This window comes from Felis catus, chromosome F1, assembly GCF_018350175.1.
Source record: "Felis catus isolate Fca126 chromosome F1, F.catus_Fca126_mat1.0, whole genome shotgun sequence".
Lineage (NCBI taxonomy): Eukaryota > Metazoa > Chordata > Mammalia > Carnivora > Felidae > Felis > Felis catus.
In genome coordinates, this window is record NC_058384.1 from 36,018,639 (window position 1) to 36,044,630 (window position 25,992).

General features: G+C 35.9%; 1 protein-coding gene across 3 annotated transcripts in view; it reads right to left on the reverse strand.

Annotated features, from left to right (window-relative positions):
* Positions 1–3,304: 3,304 nt before the first annotated feature.
* Positions 3,305–25,992, reverse strand: part of ASPM (assembly factor for spindle microtubules) — a 52,223-nt gene continuing 29,535 nt past the window's right edge. For 2 of the 3 annotated variants that reach the window (XM_003999347.6, XM_023247980.2), the window contains exons 18-28: positions 20,177–24,931; positions 17,266–17,432; positions 15,885–15,981; positions 14,547–14,756; positions 13,365–13,514; positions 12,318–12,509; positions 11,659–11,851; positions 11,352–11,506; positions 9,687–9,863; positions 8,033–8,202; positions 3,305–3,470 (exon numbers count right to left, since the gene is read on the reverse strand). In XM_003999347.6, the coding sequence (XP_003999396.4) occupies positions 3,368–3,470; positions 8,033–8,202; positions 9,687–9,863; positions 11,352–11,506; positions 11,659–11,851; positions 12,318–12,509; positions 13,365–13,514; positions 14,547–14,756; positions 15,885–15,981; positions 17,266–17,432; positions 20,177–24,931 (6,369 nt within the window). In that variant the 3' untranslated portion in view covers positions 3,305–3,367. The remainder of the gene's footprint in view (positions 3,471–8,032; positions 8,203–9,686; positions 9,864–11,351; positions 11,507–11,658; positions 11,852–12,317; positions 12,510–13,364; positions 13,515–14,546; positions 14,757–15,884; positions 15,982–17,265; positions 17,433–20,176; positions 24,932–25,992) is intronic. The other variant, XM_023247981.2, reaches the window with a different exon arrangement.

Consider the following 25,992-nt stretch of genomic DNA (forward strand, 5'->3'; position numbering starts at 1 on the left):
CAAGGGAAAAATTTAGATCAAATTTCATTTTGTACTCATTTAGATCATAATTAAAAAAAAATACCACTTTCACAAACAAACAAGTTATCTGCAGTAATAATAGAATATTATTCATAGACTAAAACTATGGCCTAAAACCTGTTTCTGAAATAGGCATCTATAATTTTTTTTAGGTAAAAAAGTCCTTAATTTATATAAGCTTCAGAAGCTACTTTAAGTGATCCTCCATAAACATTTTGTAAAATAAGTTTTTAGAATATTTCCTTCTTCCTTTACATGGGTTGGAAGTTTGTACACACACTCAAAAACAAACATGCTCTCAAATATTAGTTGGAAATAATATTTCTCTCCACTATTTTTAATTCTGGTAAGTTATAAGCAAAGTTTTTTCATTGGAATTCTCCCTCTTTATTGAAAACAGAAAGACAGATTATCACTCTTTCTTTACACCAAGAATCAATGGCTATTTGAACAATACACAAATTAAAAACCAAGCCTATTAGATGGGCACTTGGCTGACTCAGTTGGTAGAGCATACCACTCTTGATCTTGGAGTCGTGAGTTTAGGCCCCTCTACCCATGTTGAGGGTAGAGTTTACTTAAAAAAATAAATAGGGGATGCCTGAATAGCTCAATTGGTTAAGCGTCCAACTTCGGCACCAGTCATGATCTCACAGTTAGTTCCAGCCCCTCATCGGGCTCTGTGCTGACATCTCAGAGCCTGGAGCCTGTTTCAGATTCTGTGTCTCCCTCTCTCTCTGCCCCTCCCAGGTGCTCTCTCTCTTTCTTTCTCAATGGTAAATAAACATTAAAAAAAATTTTTTTTAATAAATAAATAAGCAAGCAAGCAAGACTATTAGCAAAATGTAGCTACTAGCAACAAGCAATCCAAAAGATAGTATTTTCTTAATCAGTAAAGATTTTTAAACGTACTAGGCTTTCATTGATATAAGCAAAAATTAGAAGCTCTAAAGATAATAAATGTGGAAAAAAGTCATCTACCTATTGAGAAAAATTCAACAATTCTGAATACAGAATGCATACTGTGAATTTCTTTCTCTTAAGCGTGAAGCCGAAGTATAATAGGAATAACAAGCTGTGCTAGGAATATGTAGATAAAATTTCCAAGGATCTAAAGCATGGATTTTATTTGTAAAAATCATAGCTATGTAACAATATATTTATCTATCATTTAAAACTAAATTTAAAAAATGACACAGTATGGTTATAATGACATCTACTGGACATTTGGGTTAATTACGGTTAACAGGAAGGTTAATTTGAAATTCACCTAACTTCACCATTAATAATAAACTCATGTGAACTAAAATTAGATTGCAGTGAATACATTTATTTTCCTTCTTTTTTTTTTTTTTAATTTTTTTTCAATGTTTTTTATTTATTTTTGGGACAGAGAGAGACAGAGCATGAACGGGGGAGGGGCAGAGAGAGAGGGAGACACAGAATCGGAAACAGGCTCCAGGCTCTGAGCCATCAGCCCAGAGCCCGACGCGGGGCTCGAACTCCCGGACCGCGAGATCGTGACCTGGCTGAAGTCGGACGCTTAACCGACTGTGCCACCCAGGCGCCCCTATTTTCCTTCTTTAATATAATGTACTAGCTCTGTAGAAAAGAGCTACTTCTGAAGTAATAGGCTTCATTTCTTTTCAACCAGTCCTCCCAACCAATATACAATGACATACAACACAGACATGCAAGCCTTTTAGCTTTTAGGTCTTAGAATCATGATATGGATTTATCACATAAATTTGGGAGAAATGCTCTTAATATAAATATAGGATATTACATAAAATTTTAAAAGATTAGTTTGAATTTCAACAACGGAAAAATTTTTAACACGTGGAAGTCATCTTACATGTATTAACTTCATAGAAATATTTCTGGTGCAAATACTTTTTGGTTAAAACCATCTTAAAGGAAATTAATACCAATAAACATTGTATCCTAGCCTAATTTACTAAGGTAAATAGATTTCTGGGGTGGCTGGGTGGCTGTTTGTTGAGCGTCTGACTTCAGCTGGGGTCATGATCTCAGTCTGTGAATTGAGCCCCGTGTCGGACTTTGTGCTGACAGCTCAGAGCCTGGAGCCTGATGCAGATTCGGTGTCTCCCTCTCTCTCTCTGCCCCTCTCCTGCTCATGCTCTGTCTCTCTCTGTCTCAAAAATAAGTAAAAACATTAAAAAAAATAGATTTCTTATACTACAATCCCTTTAAATGAAAGAAAAAAACCCAGAGCATTTGGGAGAGTCAACAAAAATCATGTTTGAAAAACACTGAGTACTAAGAATTCCTAGAACACTTTATTGGGAGAAAAAAAATAGCAAAGAAATATCACAAATTCTAGAGTTAACTTCAATATATTCTTTGATATACCACAACGGTCTTCAGAGCTATCCTAACCAAATCTCAGCCAATTTCAGATTAATTAGGTGTAATCCTTATTCTAACAAATTAGAAAACTAAGTAGTTAAGTGGTCTCTGCATTTTTAGCTACTACTGATTCATTTTAAAGTTAAAAACTTTTATGGCTTCCATATATGGACACATTTTGGGACACTATCAGATTTCAAACAGCCACTGGAATTAGGCTTTGGTGGCCCTGAAACCACACTGGGTTAGTATTGGTAATAGTGACCCAAAACTGTTGAAAATGCCAAATTAGGTTTTAACACCTAATCATTATCAGGTCTATGTATATGACTAGGTGACAAGTTTCTCTTGTAAGCAACATCATACTCTTTCCAGGTCAAATTAGAACTCCATTCAGTTCAAAGGTAAGGGTTTTTAGTATATACAAGGGCAGGTGGAGTTTAATTTCCCTAGAGGAGCTCCCCTGCCTGTCTGGATGGTCCAGTCAGTCAAGGAAACAAATGGAGATGTTGTCTGGGGGCATTTGTGAGATTATTTTATCCCCTTGTCACTTCTAAGTGTGTTGGCAGAATCTCGTATTTTCAAAACTTGTTTTAGAAAAATGCTTCAATTAATCTATAAAATGAGAGTAATAAAGCTATTCTTTTCCCTTCTGGAATATGATTATATTCAGACTAATATAATATTTTAAGGTAACAGACACGAATAAGTGTTATAATCATTTCATGAGATAGTGGTTTCTCACAATCAGAAAGCCATAAAATAACAAAAGAAACAACAGTTTAGTTATTGTTATATATATATATATGTGTATATATATATATATATATATACACATATATATATATATACATTTTAATTTTAATACAAAATTGGATTTTAGAAGTTGTACAAAAGAAAGCCAAAAACACTCTACACATGCATGATTAGCTTTAATAGTTCTTTTTACTGTACATACTGAAAATGTTTACATTTACTAGTAAGGAATGCCAAGCGTGTCCATCACCATTTGAATAGCTTGTAGGGGATTTGTGATTTCTTCCATGTTATCTCTTCTCAAAACCCAATCTGGTTTAAGTCTGAAAAGAATAAAAATCTTGCATTAACAAAGTTCTTCTCTTCAAGGGGTTACCTTCACTGTTTTGTCTGAACTAAAATGTGGCTACTCCTGAGCACATTGCTTCCCTTTTAACAGGTGAGAGGGCCGCATACTATTGCTGTTTACTATTTTCAGGCATTTCTTGTCATCCTTCTTCCTTTGAAGTTTATGCTGTTTAGCTCACCACTGCCTCTGGGTCATCTGTCAACCTCCGGTGTTTTGTTCTTTGTAAACCTGGTTCTTGATCTTCTCTCAACTTTTGCCACCATTCTTAGTAACTTCAACATTCATGCAGCCCAAAAGCCAACAACCTCTTCTGTCAGTTTTTGCCCCCTTTCCTTCTGTTCTACATTAACCAACCCTTTTCCACGAGATCACATAAGAGCCTTTGTCATCCCCAGAAAGTACCCCACCACTGACATCTCAATTTGAGGCTGCCATTCTCCCACCACTTCTGATCTATCCATGTCTTTTGATTTAATACGTTCACTGCACATATTCTTCCACCCTAAGATCTCTGATTCACTGACCTCAACATGTACCCATCATCCATCCATCCATCCATCCATCCATCCATCCATCCGAATGCTGATCTCACTTCCCTCCTTGTCTAGCTTAGGGCCATCAATATAATCCCCTTAGCAAATTTCATTAACGCTATTGTTCTCTATTAAATTCAAATGGAAGGTTCTATTTGGATTCCAAATTGAATTCAAATATCTGCCTTCTCCATTCCTGTACAGCTGAATAGGAAGAAAAGAAAAATTGCAGAAGCAGGCTGACTGATTTTATGTCAATAATTACAAAGTTAAATGGGTGCTTGAAATTGCCGGGTATGCTTCCTCTTTCTCCAAGATAACCATTTTATTCCTTTCTTCTTTTCAAATGTCCCTTCCATACATACCCTCCCTGGTCTGCTTTTGAGCTAATGTTTATAATCTCATACTTCATTAAGAAAATAGCATTCGTCAGAGGGGAGCTCATACATCTTTCTCACATAAATCCCTACTATGATATGCATTTCCATCTTCTTATTCTTTCCTGTTAAAAATCCAAATATCTATCAATTGTTAAGTGGTCAAAGTGTGGTATAGCCATACAATGGAATAGTACTCTGTGATAAAAGGAAATCAAATTTTAATTTATGCATCAACATAAGTAAACCTCAAAAACAGTAAGCTAAAAAAAGAATCCAGTCACAAAAAGCTATATACTGTACGATTCCATCTGTGTAACCATAGAAAAAAGGCAAAACTAAAAGTACTCAAATAAGATTAGTAGTTGCCTGAATCTAGGGGCTAAAAGGAGACAACTGATTACAAAGAGGCACAAGGTAACTTTGGTGTGATGGAAATATTTTATCTCAGTTGGTAGTGGTTTCACAACTGTACACGTTTGTCAAAAGTCACTGAATTGCATACATATATAAAGGGTGCATGTATACACTGCTGGTAAATTCTACCTAAAAAAAGTGACTATATTGAAAAAAAGGGGAAGCTAGTTATTCATTCATGTTAATTATAGTTTTAAAAACATAATTAGTATTAAAATTTACCAATTCCTTAAGTAGAAATCGTATATAGAAATGGTCCTCATTAATGTTTCAAGCAAGTGCTATTTTTATGTTATAGTGTGAAATATGCAATCAAAATTCCAATTTGCAACTATTACACAGTTTGTTATAATGAGTAATTATAAAGAAAACTGCTAATGTTAAACCAGGTCAAAAAATAGTGCATTGTCAACACTGTAAGATTTATGCCTGGCAGAGAAGTGCTGAGTCACAAAAATGGAGACAGGCAGAAAAGGAAGGAAGGAGGGAAGGAAGGAAGGAAGGAAGGAAGGAAGGGAGGAAATAAAACATCATGAGTTAATTTAGTTCATCAAAACCAATTAAATCTTTTATTAATAAGGTAAACTCAGAAAATGCTAACTTGATTATTTTAAAATAAAATTTTAATGTTGCTTCAATAAAATGTAAAAGTCATAGCTGAAGTTCTAATGTTATAAATACTGGGTCATAAATAAATTCATAAATAATAACAAACTTGTCCCTTAAATCAGTATTATAATTCCAATTTAGACCTTCTAACAGAAGAATGTTCCTACAGTTCTCTATAACAGAAGACCGAATTTTGTCATAAAAAACTCAACAAATATGACACTTAAAAAGGATGAATTTTACTGTATGTAAACTATATCCCAATAAACCTGACTTTACAAACTATGTAGTAGCATGGTTAAATTACTACCTAAGTTTCTAAATGCTAATTCTCTGCTCCTGAACTTTTAGCAACACAGAGCAGTAACAGACTTTGCAGCCTGGCACTGGTCTGGGGGTCACACTTATTAGAGTAGCACAAAAAGGTGTGAGGTGATTCAGGTTTGCTTTAGTGACAAGAATCATATTTGGATGGTCTTGTGTACCAGGAGACACAATATTGGGTGGTCTTATCTTTTTGTGATGTTGAGATTCATCAATGGATTTGACTACTGCCACAAACATCGATTTAATTCATCTAAAGCTTTTATCAAACATGCATGTTCATGGCCCAGAGCACACCTATTATTTCATGAGGGGCTACAAAATAATAATAGTTTCATATACCTTCTGCATTTATTAAACAGAATTTTTTTTTATAGAAAACTTTTCTACAACAACCATTTGGTTACCTAAGATATAGTATGTATAAAAAAAAAATGGGAAAGACTTGACTCCTTCCTTTTACCCGTAGTAAGTATCATGAGTGGTTTCTCTAGCATCCTTCAAGGGTAAGCAATGAGTTTTTTCTTTAGTATCATTATAGACTCATCAATTTTTCATCTGATGTGTTGCACTTGTTTGCAGTCCTCATGCCTCTGTGTCACTGCCTCACCACTGGCTTCCATCTTGTTGAGTCCAAGGGGCAAGTTTCACACCTCATCTAACAGCCTCTTAGCAGCAAGCTGAAGGGCTGATGTGTCGCCAGTCTGGAACAGCGTCTATCCAGTCAGCAATTCCTGTCCAGAGCTGTTGCCTGGTTCTTTCTCTTGTCTCAATTCTGGAGAAATTGGGGTTACTCTGAGGTTCCGTTTGGGGCTTTCTTTCTAGGTATTCTCTTCCCCTGAGGTGATCACGTTCATTGCGATGGTCTTGAATGCTACCTAATGATTCCTGAATCTAATGATTACCTAATTTAAACCTCTAGACTGATTCTTCTGGCCGGAACCACAGCCCTGATTTTCTAATGGCTTCTTTGTCTTTTCCTCTAATTTCTCATAGGCACCTCAGACTTACCCAAAACAAAACCCACGCTTCAACGTCCCTTCCTACTCTATCTTCTGTCTTTCCTTACTTTTACTTCTTGTAATTATATCCCAGAGACAATTTCCTAGTCACAGCAATTTTAGCAGGCCCTCTGAGCGATACTCTATCCTAATAGCAACCACAATCTTTGTTACTTTATTTGCTTATTTATGGTCATTCTCCTGAACTATGTAATTCCGTGCTGTACAATAATCACAAGTCCAGCACCTTAAAGCACAGAGTTCAGCTCTATACCATTCTTACTCTCTGACACTGGTGGAGGTGTCTACTTGATTAACCAGGTAAGCTAACACCCATTTTTTTTTTTAAACTTCTAAAGTTACATGTCTTAAACTAGTTAAGCTACTATTATCTCTATAGGTTGGCTGTTGGCTGAATGGTGGCCCCCACACCAAAACGATACATCCACACCCAAATCCTTAGCATCTGTTAATGTTACCTTATTCTGAAAGGGGGTCTCCACAGATAAACATAACTAAAGGATCTTACGATAAGATCATCCTGTGTTATTGGAACTGGCCCTAAATCCAACATATGTCCTTTTAAGAGACACAGAGGAGGGAGAAGGAGGAGAGGCCCATGTGAAGACAGAGGCAGAGAATGGAGTTATACAGCAATAAGCAAAAAACACCTAGAGTCACAGAAACTGCAAGTCAAAGGCACAGTCTGCCACAGAACCCTCAGAGAGAGTGAGGCCTTACTGACACCCTGGTTTTGAACTTCTGGTTTCAAGAATGTTCAGAGAATAAATGAGTCTGTGGTTATTTTTTACAGCAGTTCTAGGAAACTCATGCAAGGTCTCATAAAGAACTTCTCTAGAAGGAGAAATTTCAAGTACCAGGAGGATTATGGGAGGAGTTGGAAGTTGATATTTTGGCCATGAGGGATTTTTGGCAGCTTCCAAGCAGTATAGTTTGTCCTACATGCAGGAAAAAAAAGTTTATACGCCAAAGCTTATAAAAAGCTAATTTTCAGACTTAGCACTTAACTATTTAATACAATGAATTTATTGAATGACTATTAAATACCCAAAGCCACAGTGTTATTGCTTCATTATTTACTGAGATTATCTACTTTAGAGTTACCAAGGATTCTATTCTTACTCATATGTTGTTTCTCCATTGTCCAGCACAATACCTTGCTTTATAGTACATACTCAGTAATGTTTGCTGAATGAATGAATGAATGAATGAATGGATAGTGGCACAAAACTATAGAGTACATTTACTGCTTACCTTGAAACTATTCTGGTTCTTATGGGTGTTTCTGGAATAAATGGAATACTTATAGAAGAATTCTTCTTTTGGGTATAAAGTATTCTTTCAGTATTCATTTTATGTTTACGAGCTGTAAGTTTGTAGAGACTATAAATACGGTCAACAACTTTGGACCTACTTCGAACATCCTAAAAAGGAAAATGTACATTTATTAAAACTAGTAACAATTTTGTAGCCCTTCTATGCTAGTAAAAGCAACAATAATAACCACTATAGTGTAAACTTATGAGCTTTTAACAAAATCAAAAGCCATTCTTTCCAAATTTAACAGATTGGTTAACATTATATAAACTAATTTGTAAGACAATTATAAAAAAGGCAAATATTTAAAAATTGTACACTTAACTCCATACTGAAAAACAAGGTAAATATTATAGTCAATATATGTATTATATGGAGTTACCAAAGCCTGTGAATTTTCTCTCTTCCTAGTTTCCAACGTTATCCACTTATCTCTTATTTTTTTTTTTTTTTTTTTTTTCAACGTTTATTTATTTTTGGGACAGAGAGAGACAGAGCATGAACGGGGGAGGGGCAGAGAGAGAGGGAGACACAGAATCAGAAACAGGCTCCAGGCTCTGAGCCATCAGCCCAGAGCCTGACGCGGGGCTCGAACTCACGGACCGTGAGATCGTGACCTGGCTGAAGTCGGACGCTTAACCGACTGCGCCACCCAGGCGCCCCTCCACTTATCTCTTATAATACAACCCTAGGTCAAGTACAATTTCTTACCCAGACCACTGTATCTATATTTATATTTATATTTATATTAATATTTATATCTATAAATCTCTCTATCTCTATCTCTATCTCTATCTCTATCTCTATCTCTATCTCTATCTCTATCTCTATCTCCCTCCTTCCTGGTTTCCCTACATCCACACTGAACGGTCTTCATACATCCACACTTTCCCAAATCTATTCTTCAATCAGTAGCCAAAGTCATGTTAGAACCCAAACTGGAGCATACTCTCTTATGTAAATCCTTCAGTGGTTTTGTTCTCACAGTGAAGGCCAGAATCCTATTACAGCCTACGGTCAACTCTCTGCCAACTGTAACACCTAGAGAGGTCTCACCATGGAAAAACTTGAAATGTACTTACGGTTACAACAAGAGGATGTGGAGCCACATATATGTGGTTTTCTACCTGGATAGGATCATTTGTTTCTTTCCTCAAGTAAAAGGGAAATGGCTATTTCTATAGCCATAGTACATTTTATTTTTGAAATTCAGTTTCTTTAATATGTTAGAAACACCTCTTATATCAACAAAAAAGGCAGGTTTGAACATATACAAAACCCTATTTAAATTGTGATAATTACTGGGGTGTCTGGGTGGCTCAGTCAGTTAAGTATCTGACTTCGGCTCAGGTCACAATCTCATAGTTCGTGAGCTCGAGCCCCGTGTTGGGTTCTGTACCGATGGTGCAGAGCCTGCCTGGGATTCTCTCTCTCTCTGCCCCTCCCCCACTTGCTCTCTATTTCTCTCTCCCTCTCAAAATAAATAAATGAACTTAATTAAAAAATTGTGATAATTACTGAAGGAAAAGTGTAAAAGTCTTAGACCTGAAAACCTAGAAAGATACCTGAAAGAAAGATAATTAATACTTACAGAGGCTCGATTTGTTGTCTTCAATAAAATAGCTAACAAACAACAAGTTTTTGTAAAAATGCTTCCACCCTTGTCTGCAACTTTGTCACCGGGCTTTTCTCGGTACATCTGTAAAAGGTCCAGTAGTGTGTCTATGCAGTTTTCTACATGGTAAACTGCTGCAGTGGTTTTCTCATACTTGAAGAGAACAGAAAGAAAGCAAAAGTTATAATAAATGCATATGCTCTTAGAAAGAGCCCAAGCGGAAAGAAAGCTTAGGACCAACTTTTTGGACTATCTACAGCCAGTGCAAGGGACTTCATGAAATGAATTTTTGATATTACTATCATTTCTGAATCCACTTTATATGCATATCTGCATTGTAATTTTTCTCTTCCCACCTACTTTAAAGTGCCATAAAATGTGAATCAGATCTAGAATCCCTGAACATGAACACCTTGAAGTAAATAAAAACAAACTCAAAAACAGGGCAATTTTAGTGAGAATCTCTCAGGAAAAACAGAACTTATCTGTGATAGTTAATCATAGGGTAAAATACTGATAAAGGCTAAGATTTAATTAGTTACCCTACTGCATGCTTCTTGAGAGGAAGATGCACTTGCTTTAAAATAAAATAAATTTGAAACTAGTAAATTTAGGAGATATTTTTCCTGCCTCAATTATCTCCTTGTATCACTAGATTCATATTGAAATTTGCCTGGGAACAAATCATGTGAAGGATACTAAGACAAAAATAACAACAAAACAATATTAGCAGTTAACATTTATTTGGCACGTCTATGTATGAAGCACATTATATATATTGACTCACTTTATCCTCACAATAACATTATGAGGTAGCTACTATTACTTTACCCATTTTACAGTTAAGGAACATGAAGCACAAAGAGGCTAAGTAACCTAAAGTAAGCTGCAGAGCTATGATCTGAACACTGGTGTTCTTAACCACTCCTTCTCAGAAAGAAAATACTGGATAAAGTGCTCTAAGTTGTGGCTGAAGGGTTGGTTGGGGAAAATAAATTTGTCATCTCAATACTTTTGATTACATGCATTTATAGTTTAGTACAGATATCTGCCACCAGTCCAATGCCAAAAACGTAAATTCTAATACCTATACAGAGTATGACATACAGGGTAACTAAGTTGAAGCAATATCTTAATCATGTTTTGCCAGACATGATTGTAAGAGGTTCTACTGCTTTGATACAATGCAGTGAATAAGAACACCAGTTCTAGAGGTGGACAAAAAATGGATCCAAATTCAGCCCTACCACTTATCACATTCAAGTGCTGAGGCAGGAGGCTTAATTTCTATAAGGATTACTATTCCTTCTCTATTAAACAAGAATAACATGAACTGCCTCAGAGGATATTGTTAAGAACTAAATTAAATGATGCATGAAAAACACTAGCGCAAGGTAAGTACTCGATAAATGTTAGTAATCATTATTATTAATATCATAAAGACAAGAAATAAAATCATAAGAAATTAGTGTTTCTATGTATAATTATGTTAATGCATTAAACATTTCCCCCACCTAAGACTCTTGCATACAAATTAATTCTAACTTGGCGATCTAAATTCCAGTGGTGAGCAAGCACGAACTTAATTTGCTGGATCAGATTTCTTGACCAATGAACAACTCATTATCAAAACGTTACTACCTTAGCGACGTTAAGCAAGACTTGCACAGAGTATCTGATGACTTCCATACAAGGAACACTACGATTGCAACTTCGGATCAAAACAAATATTTTAGAAACTGCTCCACTCTGGGCCATGTTCTCACAGCAAAGTGGAGACAATCTAGTAACGACCTCTGAAAGGAGGAGAAAAAAAAAAAAGAGAGAGAAATAAATTCACAGCAACAAAATGAAATTTTAGCTAATATTGTATTATAACACTCTTTGCACACTCAACGGTAAAAATGCATTTCTAACCTCATACAAGATATTGTTAAAACAAACTAACCTAGGTGCTTTAGAGCCTCAAGAATAGCAGAAAGGTGCTTATATGTCAAAAGACAATGAAGTGCAAGAGCAGTTCTTTTGTAGAGTTTGTTTTCTTCTCGAATCTCCCTATTAACAAGTTGAAGACTTAGTCGTATAGCTTTAATTTTTGTACCATCATTTTTCTTCCTCCAAGAGTATCCTCTCCATAATGCCTTAAAGAGACAAAACACAGTGATTGTAAGATTACAATCCATGATGTTTTGAATTTATATTTATAACTATTTCTACAAAACAAGTATTTTCAGTAAATTCATATGATGTAACCAGACACTTTGCAAATAAAATCTCAAGTCAGGTTCTAATAAATAGCAAAATCAATTTTTCTGGAAAGAAAAATATATATCATATTCCTGTATATAACCTGAAGCATCATTCACTGACCAAAGATATCTAAGTCTATTTTAAATGCTAAGGTATTTTTTCATGTCTCCATCATAAATGTCTCTAGGGAAATCTGAAAATAAAGGGCTTAGCAATGACATAGCATTTATGAGTTATTTTATTGGTGAACCTCAGCTTTTTAAAATATATGTGGCTGTGTTTTTAACACGTTAGATGTCTCACGTAGGTGAATTATAAACCAGAGTCTGGAACTAACATCGTAATGTTTTCAGTTACCTGAATTTTAGTGATTCCATTATTAATTTTTTCTTTTTTTTTACGGAGGAGAAAACGGCGTACTGCTTTCTGTATTACTGATGCAGCTCTATTTTGCTGGCTCATATGTTCTTGAAGTTCACGCTGACTTTTTATGACACTATGACATTTCTGAGCAAACCTCTTTTGCTGTAATCTTGTTCGAAACCATCTCTGTTTAAAACATTAGAGGCTTTGTTTTTTTTTTTTACTTCAGGTTTTTAAAATAAATAAATACATACATACACATGCATACATAAATGAAATAAATAGAACATTAGATTGATATCTTTCAATCCTCCCCAGTGGCATTACTTCTCCATTCCATCTGGTACAAATCCTCTAGCACTCACTGAGCGGGGGGAGGGTGTGAATTTAACCCTGTACAACATGGCCTTCATTTCATAATTTATATAAATTCTATCAAGCTGTATGTGTTCTTCTGCAATTTGTTTTCTAACTCAGTATTTTATATGTAAGTATATGTTAATGTATACAGAGTTCTTACCCAGAATACATAAAAACCTACAAATCATAAGAAAAAAGATGCAAAAGAGAAATGGGCAAAGTATATGGAAAAAACAGCCCATATATACATACATTAAGAAAAAGCACACAATACACAGATAATAATTTGAATAGTCAACACACGAAAGATTTTTTAGAACTGCTTGCAATCAAAGGAAATCCAAAGCAAAAATGAGATACAATTTGCCATTCATCAAAACAGCAAAACCAGAGTCTTTTAATGCTGTGTGTTGGCAAGAATGTAGAAAAACAGGTACTCTCAGACTTTGCTACAAGTATAAATGAGTACAATTATTTCAGAAAATAATTCATAGCTTTATTCCTGTATCATAAAACATCAACCTATTTCTAGCCCATCAAGCCATCCTAAATATGTCATCCTAAAGCAAAAGGCTAAATATTATATGATCTTAGCATAAGGTATTTTGAAATTATTTATTAAAATAAAAAATTCATAACAAAAATTTTACCACATAGTTTTACTGCAAAGGAAAAGCCAACCTGAACACAGATGACTGAATTAACCTGCTTCTTAGCATTCTTCATAACCATGTGAAGTTTATATGCTCTTTGAATTCTAAGAGCAGACAGGTGACAATATGCAGCTGCTGTGAAGTGAAGAAGCCTAATTTTGGTTCTCTGTTCTGAAATCTAAAAGAGAAATAAAAAATTAACCACACATTTGACTCTTAAGACAATCGATCAGTGTTTATTTTTATATATCCTCCATACTGAATTATATAAATCAGCAATAATAAATTAACTTTTAATTACTGAAATTACTTACATTGATGGAACTCAAAGTGATTATAATCTTTTACTATACAATATTTCCAAATGTGTACCCCCTAACTCAGAGTATAAAAAAGCAAAATTATATTTTGGGCACTTTACTAAAGAACAGCATTTAATTTAACTGGACTACACAATAACAGTAAATAAAGCTTTCAATGTACTAACTATAATATGAGAAGTCTATGATTACAATACTCACAAAAATGTTGGGAGAACTGTTGGGAGACGGTGATAGTAAGTCAGACAAAATTATCTGAGTGGATTTCTCCGGTTATTAGACAGTCTAGCACAAATCTAGCACAAGACTCTTTGCAGCAAAACCTCTCTATAGTGGCCTTTAGACCTCTAATTTGTATTTAATGAACACAGTGGAAGAGATTTCTCCTTTTTAATTTAAGTATTTTGTCTTTGACAGCACTTTGCATATTGATGCCAAAAACGTGACCTCCCCGGGAGGGATTCTTTCTTGCTGAAGATGTGGAAGTTATCACAGGAACAGTAGCTAACAACACCTCAGAGTTGCTGGGTGGTAGCAAAAGGCTACTTGAATGACAACCTCCTTCGTATTTGGAGCTCCTCCCTCATCCTTCTTTCAGTTCCTTTGTTAAGATTCATTACAAGAAAAAAATTAGTTTGCATTTTTGGTGAGCATCTATGAGAAACAGGCTCATAAAACAAAAATCTATAGCAACCAGTGATCTTGTTATAGGCCTCTGCAGAGCTGAGAGGTTATACTGGTTATATTATTAGTTCTGAAATTTTTCTCCAAAATCTAAAATTTCTTAACACAATTTATTTCTTCATACCTTCATTTCTTAAGACTGAGGTATTCTACTTAAAAATACCTTCATTTCTTAAGACTGAGGTATTCTACTTAAAAATACTTACTCTTTTCCTTACTAACCAACCGCGCACTAGTGCTTGTAGAACAACTGTAGATTTTTTTAATTCAACATATTTTATCCTTTCACACTTCCCGGCCTTCCTGGCTCGTATATATCTCTGTATGGTCAAAGCGGCAGACTTTTGCCGAAGAAAGACCTGCCTTCCTTTGTATCTTCTAAAATTCGCTTGAATCAAACAAGCAGCTTGATGTCTCTACAAGGAAAAATTTGTGAGTGACTTAACAGAAAGGAATAATAATTTCAACCCACTGGAGGCTTTTGAATTTCTCAATGAAAAATGAGATGGTGTAATTACGATTTTTTTTTTTACATTTTTAGCTTAAGAATGTCATATTTCATATATAAGGTGACTGTATGTAATTTCTACAGCTAAAAATTAGGTTTTTATGAAGGTGTAAGCCAAGGTCAATAGATATCTGGTGTTCTTTCCCTCTCATCTTCCTGATACTTCTCATTGTGAGGGAGAAAAGGACTAATATTACCAAAGGACAAATACATTTAATAAAAGTGCTAGCAATATAGAGAACAGAATGGGCATTATAAACAACTACCAGGGAAGCTGTCTGTTGCTTTGAGAACCAAAGACTACCTCTCAGAACCAGCACATCTTAGACTCCTCGATTATATAACATCTCAACAACCAATTCTAAGAAACCTAAAGAAGTATATAAATTAAAATGGGCACTAGTTCTGTTTTACAACATAGATTCCCCACCAACTAGCCGGATGACGTTGGGCAAGTCACTTTACCTCTCTAGACCTCAGTTTCCTCATTTGTAAAATAAGAATACTAACTACTTCAATTAATAATCACTACACCAGAGGGTTTTTATGAGGGTCAAATTAGTAAATATACACTAGTAGGCATAATAATAATAGCTATATAATAATAGTGAATAGTACATTGAAATTTACAAATAAAATTTTAATTTTGCTTTCTTTAATAAAAGACTATAGGTACTGCAGCTATTCTAAAACTTTGATGTTAAATATTTTGAATAGGCCACCAATTGTAGTTTAAAAAATTTTTATTGTTTAACTTATAGTAGACAAAATATGCTACATCTATTATGACTCTCTCCAAATAAATTATTTACTCTAAAATTTACTTCAAACTTGGGTTTCAGAATAGTTTTTAAATATAAATATACAAATTAATATATTCATAAAATGTATTTTTAAGGGTGAATATAATTTTTAATTGACTGCAATGACGTGTTTAAAATAAATGTATAGCTAACAAAAACAACCAATTCCTTTTGTTTTCTTTCCTAAAATGGCTCTTTGCAAATGAGCTTTTTTTTTTCCTTTCTTTACCTACTTTTATCATTAAGAAGTGCTCATGAGCTATTCTTCCAGAAAGCATAGCTCTCCATTTTCTCTGAATGATAATTGTTGATGCTCTCATATTCAAAAACCTAAAAAGTAGGTATTGGAAAGCAATTACAAATTTCTTTAATTTACTCAGTATTTATTGCCCCCCCCCCACTTAATACTAGAGAAAGAAAAAATAAGAAAGGCAATGAAAGAAAAAAAGAAAGTGGAAAAGAACAATTTATACTTTAATTCTAGCAATCAGAATTCCACACACACACACACACACACACACACACACACACACACACACACGAACTGACACAATGAAAAAGAAGTTTTGCAATTGGCAATGTTCGTAGCAAGAAATATGAATTTCTAGAATGAGAAAGAACTCCAACCAGAATGAAAAGAAAGTACAATTATCCAGACCTACACAAAGCCTAGATAAAGGGGATGCTGACAGAAGTAACGGCAGAGTCTAAAATCTGGGTCCATATTGCAAGTGAGTCTTTGAGCAGATAGGAGCGGGTCACAAAAAGAACTTGGGAGATTAGAACAGCATCAGGCAAATGAGAAATGGAAATTTGTTTGAAAGGAAAGCCAGGTATCGTACAAATATCTGAAAAGAAATGTTCTGTAAGGAGAACTAGAGAAAAACTTAAAAACTCAGGGCCAGAGATTAAACGTTAGGGGCCAACATAGCAGTAACACATAAAAATTGAGAATGGATTTAACTTACATCATGTTGCCACATTTCTTAGAAAATAAAGCTGAGCACCAATGAGAAAAATTCAAGATTTTGGTACAGGAAACTTAGGTACTACTGGTCCTTAACAGCTGATAGCAGCAACTATATCTTTATATGGTAAGCACTGAGCTTCCACCCGTGGAATTTGTCAAGAAACTCTTCTAACATTAGAGTCTCTCCTAAAACAATCTTTAAAACTATCACTGATATAATAATTCATCATTTCTGGTAACTGGGGGAAAATTCTTACACTGTGAAATAAAAAAAATAATATAGATAATCTGATAAGAGTTTCAGAAAATGTGTTTCAAAGAAATGAACTAGGAACAGGAAAATACAATGAACAAAAATAAGTTGGTAATTAGGTCTTCATTAAAGTAAAATAGGGGGGCTAATATAAAGTAAAAAGAGAAAAAGAAAAAGAAAAAAGAAAAATGATTGTATCAAGGCTCTATCTCAAAAAATAAGAGTCTTATTTTGTTTCATCAGCGGAGGTAACACTAACAAAAGAAACCATACAAGCTAGGCGTAGCAAATATTTAAAAGACAAAGAGATAAGCAGTATTATTTTATATAAAGACTTAGCTACCACACACACAGACCCTCATACTCCCCTAACACAGCTGTGATACATTACCGTGTTCTCTCCAGTTTGGTATAGAAACAACCTTGAATGACTTTAACAGCTTTTAATATAGCTAGATATTCTTTACGTGCTTTCCAAGACCTATACCAGGCTTGAATCTTGCAAGCAGCTTTCACTTTACATAAATACTTCCTGGCTTTATAGCTCCTCCACGCAGCCTATTAAATACATAAATATAAAAAATATGCAAGGAGATGTATTTTTTATTGTTGTTAATTGAGAAAAAAATCAGTATTAAAGATAGCTAATGTAATGCTAAGTAGACAAAAATCAATTGCAGAAATATAGTCATATGATGATGACTCTTCTATTAGGCTCATTCATTCCTGACATAAATGAGCCCCCTGAAACAGTGCGGCTTACCACAGTGAACACCTATTATATGCTTTATCACATGTACCCTGGCTGGCTGACAGCTAAGCCTAATATAACCTTAACAAATATTCCTAAATTTTAATATATGTATAATGTCTGAAAAGCCAGATGCGTGCATTGTCCTTACTATCTCAATCCGTTTGGAAGAACAGAAAGCAAAGGAACACACTGACTACTTATTGGGAAGGAACAGGAATCTCTCCTACCTCCCACCCACCTCCCTCACATGTATCCTGGGTTTTGTGTCCAGGCTGCAGCAAAATCCTGAGAGCAACTATCTGTCTGAGGACTATCAGTTTTTCCAATTTCTGCAACCTTGCAGCTGACTACATGTGTGAGTGACAGCTATAACCTATTAAGCCCTTCGCACTAAGCACTATTAAAACCTTATAATAACATAGGTAGATATTTAATCTAGAGACGAGTAAACAAGGCCCAAAGAAATTGAGTAACTTGTTGATGTGCAGGTAATAAGTGGAAGAAGTACCTTTATTCTTTACAAATATCTTGTGAGATGATTATTAAGATCTCTATTTGACAAAACAGAAATCAACATTGACGAAGAAGAGACTTGTTACACCACAAGGCCAGTAAGCGACAGAGTCAAGATCTGAACCCAAGTCTTGACTCCAAACAAATACTGCAGCCACAATCTACATGGGGATCGAGCTCCAAATTCAGCTGACAAGCAAGAATTACTCTTGTGATGTCCTTAACTTACTCAGAGCATATTATATATGGCTTTTATGTAAACAAACCCGAACACCAACATATTGGTATTCACAGGAGCCAGGCATCAGTATTTCTAAAAATTCTAAGTGATTTCAATGTACACTAAAGTTTGAGACCATGAAGGATATTTTAAAAACCAGACGTGTAAAGTATAATTTTTAAACGTAATCATGTATGAGAAAAATAGTCAAAATTTCCTAAGATTGTTACTGTGGCTTTTCTGTCATTTCAACTGAATATAACCCTAACTAACAAATCTAGTTAACACATTTCAACCCTTAACTTCTTGGCAGCATTTGGAATTTGAGCATTCGTTTCTTCTTCCCTCAATCCTTGGTTTCTTGATACTATAAATCTTTCAGTTTTCTTGTTCCCTCTTACTACCATGTGTTGGCTTCTCCTCTCAATGTTCTCACATGTTGACGTTCTTCAGTGTTGGAGTCCCCAGCAGGCTCTCTCCTTTTACCCATTTTCCACATTGCTCCTACGTGATCCCATCACTCCATGACTTCAGCGATGCTATGTATGCCAATAATGTAGAAGTCAAATTCCGAAATCTGTACTACTCTACAAACACAGCCAGCTGCCTTGCTAGACACTTCAACTTCATCATGTACCTCAAACTGCACACCTCATCAATCTTCCAGTCTGCTCCTCTCTGCTGCCTCTGTCAGCGAACGGTAGCATCTGCTGTTATTTAAGTTGCGCACGTGGCTTGAAAACTCGTTTAGGCTCTATGTGATGCAAGTACTACGCCCTCCACTCAGACGAATCCTTGCAATCCCATTGCCACCACTAAACTATCTTTCACCTGACCTACTGCCAACAGCCTCCTGGCTGGTCTCTCTGTTTCTAGTCTTGCTCCCCTTCCAGTCCCTCTTCCACATTACTGTCAGAGCAATTATTTTCAAAATAAAAATATGATTCTGGTCTTCTTTTTAAACTCTTCTAGAACTTCTTTTAATCTGATGGAAAAAGACTACCCTTCTATGTCTTACAAAGCTATCCACAATCTCACTCCCTCTATTGCCATCCTGGTCTCCAATCACTCTTTTCACAGTACTACACACACTCTCGCTCTAGTTTTTGAACTCCCTGTTATCTCCTACAACTAGAATGTTCCTTGGATATATTTTAGTGGGCTCTTTCCAATTCATTCTTGAGCATAACATCTCAATATATGTATAATTTAATATATTATACATATGCATGTTAATATAATGTATATGTAATATATAAATATTATACATATACATATTAATATAATGTGTATATATATGTTATATGTAATAATAATAATAATAATAATATTAATAGAATGAAAAAAATAATACAAAATTGCTTTGGAAACCAGAAATGCTAAATGCTCTGAATAAACTACACCGGCCTATCTAGCTTAAGTACGTCTTATTAGCAGATTGTTAGAGGGATAAAATTATACCATTTGGCCTAAACTTGCTCAAATATCACTTTACCTTAGCTTAAATTTCTCACTTAAAAAATAATTTTACTCACAAGAGTAAAACTATAATCAAACTATATTCTCAAAATTAACACCCACTGAAATGCAACAAGCGTAGAGCGATCATGTCCAGAGGAATTCTAGTTCTGCACTGTCTTAGCTGAATTATTAGTTCCCTTTTCCCACTCTCAAAAACGTTCCATTTTGGAAGAAAAGTGAAATGGTCATGTAAACTAAGTATTATGTTTTATGATCTGCTTAAACTCATTTTATAAATCTAACAAATATTGGTTAAGGAAAGAATGCAAGCGTTACATTTAAATGTACAAGTACCTGGATTTTTATGGTGCTATCCTTAATTTTCTGAAACTTTCGTTTCTGTATAAATCCTCTTGTTCTAGCTTGAATAATGATAACACTGCTCCTAACGTGTAAATATGCTTCTCTTTGAGGTTTTGCAGACAAAAAGCCTCTGTGGTGATTTTGTAAAACCGATGCTGCTTTCCTATACAATAAAAACTGCTTTCTTGCTTGCCATGTCCTGAAATACTGCTGTAGGGTTACAGCAGCTCTTTTCTGCTGGACAAATCTTCTCCGATACACAGCCATCTGAAGGAAGGACTGAATTCGTAGGGCAGCATGCTTCTGTGTTTCCAATATTTCTGTGGCCGTTTTACAAAAAGCTTTTTGAATCGTTACTGCAGCCCTGCCCTGGGAATGACACTCTGCCTCCTGTGAACAAGCAACTAGAGAAGCTCTATGCCACTTCTGAATCCTAAGTGCTGAGCTCTGCACAGCTTCATACGGAGTTTCAGTTCTGTGGCGGCAGAACGCAGATCGCTTCTCAATAGCTGCCATCTTTGCCTCAGATAGGTTTTTCAATTTCTGTCTAACTTTCATGCCTCTAAAAGCAGCCTGAATAATTCGTACAGATTTCTGGAGTGCTAAGAAATTTTTTCTTTCCGTTTTTACCCTGACGTATGACCTATAATAATACTGTATAAGAACAACGGCAGTTTTCTTTGCCCGATAATCAAGTTTGGCCCTATGCATTCGGTAGAGTGACTGAATTAGGGTGGCAGCCAGGTGCATACGCTGGATACCCTTTCGGACCTTAAAGCCTCTGTAGGAAGACTGTATACAAATGACCGCTTGGGTACGCACTGCAGATAGTGCTCTGTATCTCCTCTGAACAAAGACTACTTTTGCTCTGAAGTGCAGATAATGCTTCCTTACTTTGGAGGCCTTAAGATGCTTCTGAAGAACAGTGGCGGCCTGATGCTGCTCCTGAATCTGTTTCCTTATGATCATGTCCTGGAAATCTGCCTGAACACAGGCCGCTACTTTCCTAAGTGCATCGTGTTGAAGTGCTTTCCTCTTCTTTGCTCTATATATTTTTTGGATTACTTTTGTGGCCCACTGAATCTTTCGGTAAAAAAGATACTGTCTATACATTCGATATGTGCTTTGTATTATGATAGCAGCTCTGTGTTTTTCTCTTAACAGCTGTCTTGCTTTCATTCCCTTATATGCAGCCTGAATGACCAAAGCAGAATGTCTTTGTCGGACATAATTTTCTCTTTGCAGTTTTGCAGCTCTGTATATTCGGTAATGTTGCTGAATTAGAATTGAGGCATGTTTCCAAGCCTGAAAGGTAACATACGTCCTGTGCATCTTGTAAGTGGCCTGGATGAGAGCTGCAGCCCTGTGCATCGCCTGAACCTTCTTCTTTGCCATCAGTCTTCGGTAAGATGACTGGATTGTGATGACTGCCTTTTGTACTTTCAAGAATTGATGCAAGTGACGCCTGGCACACGTGGTGGCCCGATATCTCCTCTGCACAAAAACAGCAGCTTTTTTGAGAGAAACGAATCTTTTCCTTACCACTAAACCCCTAAACCTGCTCTGAATAAGCACGGCAGAGGAATGCATCATTTTCAAATGCCTTCTCGCTTTCATACTCCTAAATGCAGCCTGAAGGATCAGGGCAGAATGTCTTTGTCGGAGATAACGTTGTCTCTGCAGTTTGGCAGCCCTGTTCGCTTGGTGTCGCTGCTGGATTACAACGGAGGCTTGTCTCACGGCCTGGTACCTCACGTGTGCTCTGTGCATTCTGAAAGCTGCCTGGATGACAGTGGCAGCCCTGTGCATCTCTTGCATCTTCTTCCTTACCACCCATCCTCTGTATGATGACTGGAGTGTAATGACCGCCTTTTGTAACCGCAGGAATTGTTGTAAGTGATGCTTTGCACAAACAGTTGCACGGTATTTTCTCTGAACCCAAAGAGCGGTTTTTCTGAGAGACAGAAATCTTCTTCTCATCTTCAGAGTTCTAAATCTCCTCTGAATCAGAGTTGCAGCTAAATGCATCATTCTTAAATGTCTTCTAGCTTTCATCCCCCTAAAACCAGCCTGAATGCATATGGCAGAATGCCTTAATTTGTTATACCTTTGAAATTGTACGTTTCTCTCCTTCACTGCCCGGTACCTCTGCTGTACTGTTTGTGTTACCTTCTTTAACTTATTAAAATACGTTTGCTGTCTGTATCTTCTGTAACAGGACTGAATGCGTATTGCTGCATTCTGCATCTTCCTGAGAGTCTGTCTAACTCTTACTCCTCTAAAACTTGCCTGAAGAACAGTAACAGCTTTCAAAATTGTCAGGTACTTTGCACGCTGAATTTTACCTTGACAATATGCTCTGTATCTTACCTGAATGAGGACAGCTGCTGTTCTCATTTTGTGGTATCTTACTTTTGCTTGATGCATTTTAAACATGGCTTTAATGAAAGTGGCTGCCGTGTGCATGTGTTGAATACGTCTTCTCACTCTAATACCTCTAAAAACAGCTTGAATCTTAACTGCTGTCTTCTTTAAATTAAGATATTCCTTACGTTGACGGTTTGCAATTTTGATATTTCGATACCATCTCTGAATTAGAACAGCAGAAGCTCTGTAGGTTGCATAGTTTTTTTTGGCTTTGTAAGCTCTATATGTAGACTGTATAGCGACTGCCGCTTTGTTGTACTCCTTTATTTTTTTTCTTACTCTCATACTTCGGTAAGCAGACTGTATGATGACTATGGCCGCTTTGGTTTTCAGATACAACTGACGCTGTCTCCTTCCAATCCTGTATGCCCTATAATACATTTGAATCAGACGAGCAGCTTTCTTCATGATGTCCCACTTCTTTTGCTGCACATGCATTCTGTAGTAGGACTGTATGATGACAGCACATTTGTGCTGCTTTCGAATCTGCCTTCTCACTATTTTTCCCTTCCATGTAGACTGAAGCATCAGTGCTGCGTTACGGAGTTCAGTGTATTCCATACGTTGCTTCTTTCCCGCGCTCCATGCTCTCAGATGTTGCTGGATGACTAATGCTGCTGTTTTGAACAATCTGAACTGTTTCTGGGTTTGGGCCATTCTAAAAGCAGACTGAATCCTCACCGCAGCTTGAAGTTCCCTTCTGATCTGCGTTCGAACTTTCCAGCCACGATAAGCAGATTGGAGAGAAATCACAGCTGCCTTTGTCTTTAAAAATTGCATTCTTACATCACGAACAGTCCTGTATGTCCTGTACCATGTCTGAATCTTGATAGTAGACTGAAGCACATACTGATATTTCTTTCTTTTACTATAGCCTCTAAAAGCAGTTTGAATTTTAAGAGCAGCTATAGATTGCTGTTTGATTAGCTGGCGTACTTTATAACCTCTGTAAGCTGCCTGCACACAAGTAACTGCTCTTTTAACTTGCAGGAAGTTCTTCCTCTGACTGACCTGTGCTTTGTAAGCGCGATAGTAATTCTGAATGACAACAGCTGCTTTATACATTTCCAGGTAGTGCTGCCGCATCTTTCTCATTCTGAAATAAGATTGTAGTGAAACAGCAGCTTTTCTCTGTGACCTCATCTGCTTTCGAACCAGGTGACCTCTAACAAAAGCTTGCAGTTTGATACAAGATTCCCGCATCTGGACGTATTCTTCTCTCTTTAGTGCAGCCACTTTTATGGACCGGTACCATTGCTGGATAAATAGTGTGGCTGCTCTCAGATGTAAATACTGTTTACGAGTCTGTTTCATCTTGACAATTGACTGTAACTTTACTGTAGCATGTTTCAGTCTCAGAAATTTTTTTCTGGAAATATAAGCTCTATAATATGATTGAATTTTTATAATGGATGTGAGGATGTGAATAAACTTTCTCCTGGCTTGCATCCCTCTATATGCAGACTGTAGAACAATGACAGCAGAACGGGTTTTCTGGTAAGATGCTAGGGCTCTCTTGGCTAAGACAGAAGCTCGAAGATGAATCTGAATTATAAGGGCAGCTTTCTTTATCTTCTTATATTTCTGTAATTGCTGATGCATTCTTACTTGTGCCTGCAATTTGATAGTAATTTTCTTAAGGTTTAGAAATCGAAACCTGTCTCGTCTCATTCTCCAGTATGACTGAAAAACACAAGCAGCTCTAATTTGTCTGTGTAAATTACGAGCTTTCATCCCTCTGAAAGCAGCCTGCAGTTGAATGGCTGCAGCCCGTTTCTGCAAATAGTTGGCGCGCTCAGTCTTTCCTTTCAGATGTGCTCTGTAGAACTTTTGGATAGTCAGTATAGCCTCTCTTCTTCTTTTATATGACTTTTGGGCTTGAAGGCACCGAAACCTTGTCTGAATGATCACAACACAAGATCTAAGGTGAATATATTTCCGTAGTTCTTTGTGCATTCTATACCATGACTGTATGACAACAGCAGATTTTTCTTCTTTAGCTCGTTTCCTGACATGCCATTCTCTAAAAGCTCTTTGCAATATTATTGTAGCTTTTATTTGTAATCGCATTTTATGTTGCTTCCATCTTCTGAACACAGACTGGATTATAAGACATGATGATTTTAGCATCTCATATCTCTGTTGATCACGTTTCCTTCTTAAATAAGCAAGCCAATGTCTCTGAATTGTAACTGTAGCCCAAAGATATCGTTTGTAAGAAGTAACTGCTAGTATCATTCTTATCCTAGATTGCAGGATGACTGAATAATACTTCAATTTCAGGAATTGTTTTCTAGTGGAATATCTTCTCCAATACCTCTGAAATGTAAGAAAGGACACAAAGTAAAACAGACATAACTTTCTATACTTAACACCTCTGCAAGTATTTTTCCTAACATTTTGCTTAAAAATAAACAAGTTAAATTAAAAAAACAATATATTTTTGGAAATTACTTGTCTCTTGTTTTTGTTTATGTTTGTAGTTATGTAGTTTCTATATTGACACAGCTGTAGCCAATTCAGAACTCATGATCTCAATCTTAATGGTATTTATATTGCATCTGTATTTCAGAAACATAAGAAATATAAGCAAGTTTATGTTCTATTAGAATAACATATAAGAAACAGTCAAAATAAAATTAGAGTGACATTCTGCTATCTATTGATTCTAAGTAATTTCCTATAAATATACCTTTAGATTTTGTATTTTCTCCTTAATATCAAGACTGCTAAGCTATCTGGTAATGATTGGAAACTGTTTACGTGATGGACCCTGTTCAGGTCTAATAGTTTAAACACAGGAATTTGAGAAACAAGTGAGCCAGATCACTCTCATTTTTCTCATTAAAAATAAAATTACTTCTTCCCAAATTTTGCAATTATAGACTCACGGTCAAAAAGTAGTATTCTGAAAAGATCTGAGAAATGACAAACTGTTTATCTCTTGAATAGCCAAGGTTGCTTCCTTCTCATACCACCCACAGTCCCTAATTCCTTCGTCAGGGTGAGGGTTGGGGAAGAATTCCCTACTGCAGATGAATTTTCCTTACACATAAGGAAAACATTTTAGGGGCAAGTTACCTGTCTCCATTAGCACTGCCCATTGTTATGCACCTGTGCTTGGTCCAAGCACACCCACCCATGGGTGAGGAGAGTTAGGGACCCTCTAAGATTTTTCAACAGATACTGCCTTATTCCTTTACTACGTGTCAATTGTGGTTCTGTATTATTTCTCTTACTATAAAGAGATGTATAAATAATTAAAACATTATAAGTAAATTATAGAATATTAGAGACTGAAAGTTAAACCACAGTTAAACTCAACACTAATGAATATCACAAATTTAATAATGTAGAATAAAAGAATTTACATTGTTTGG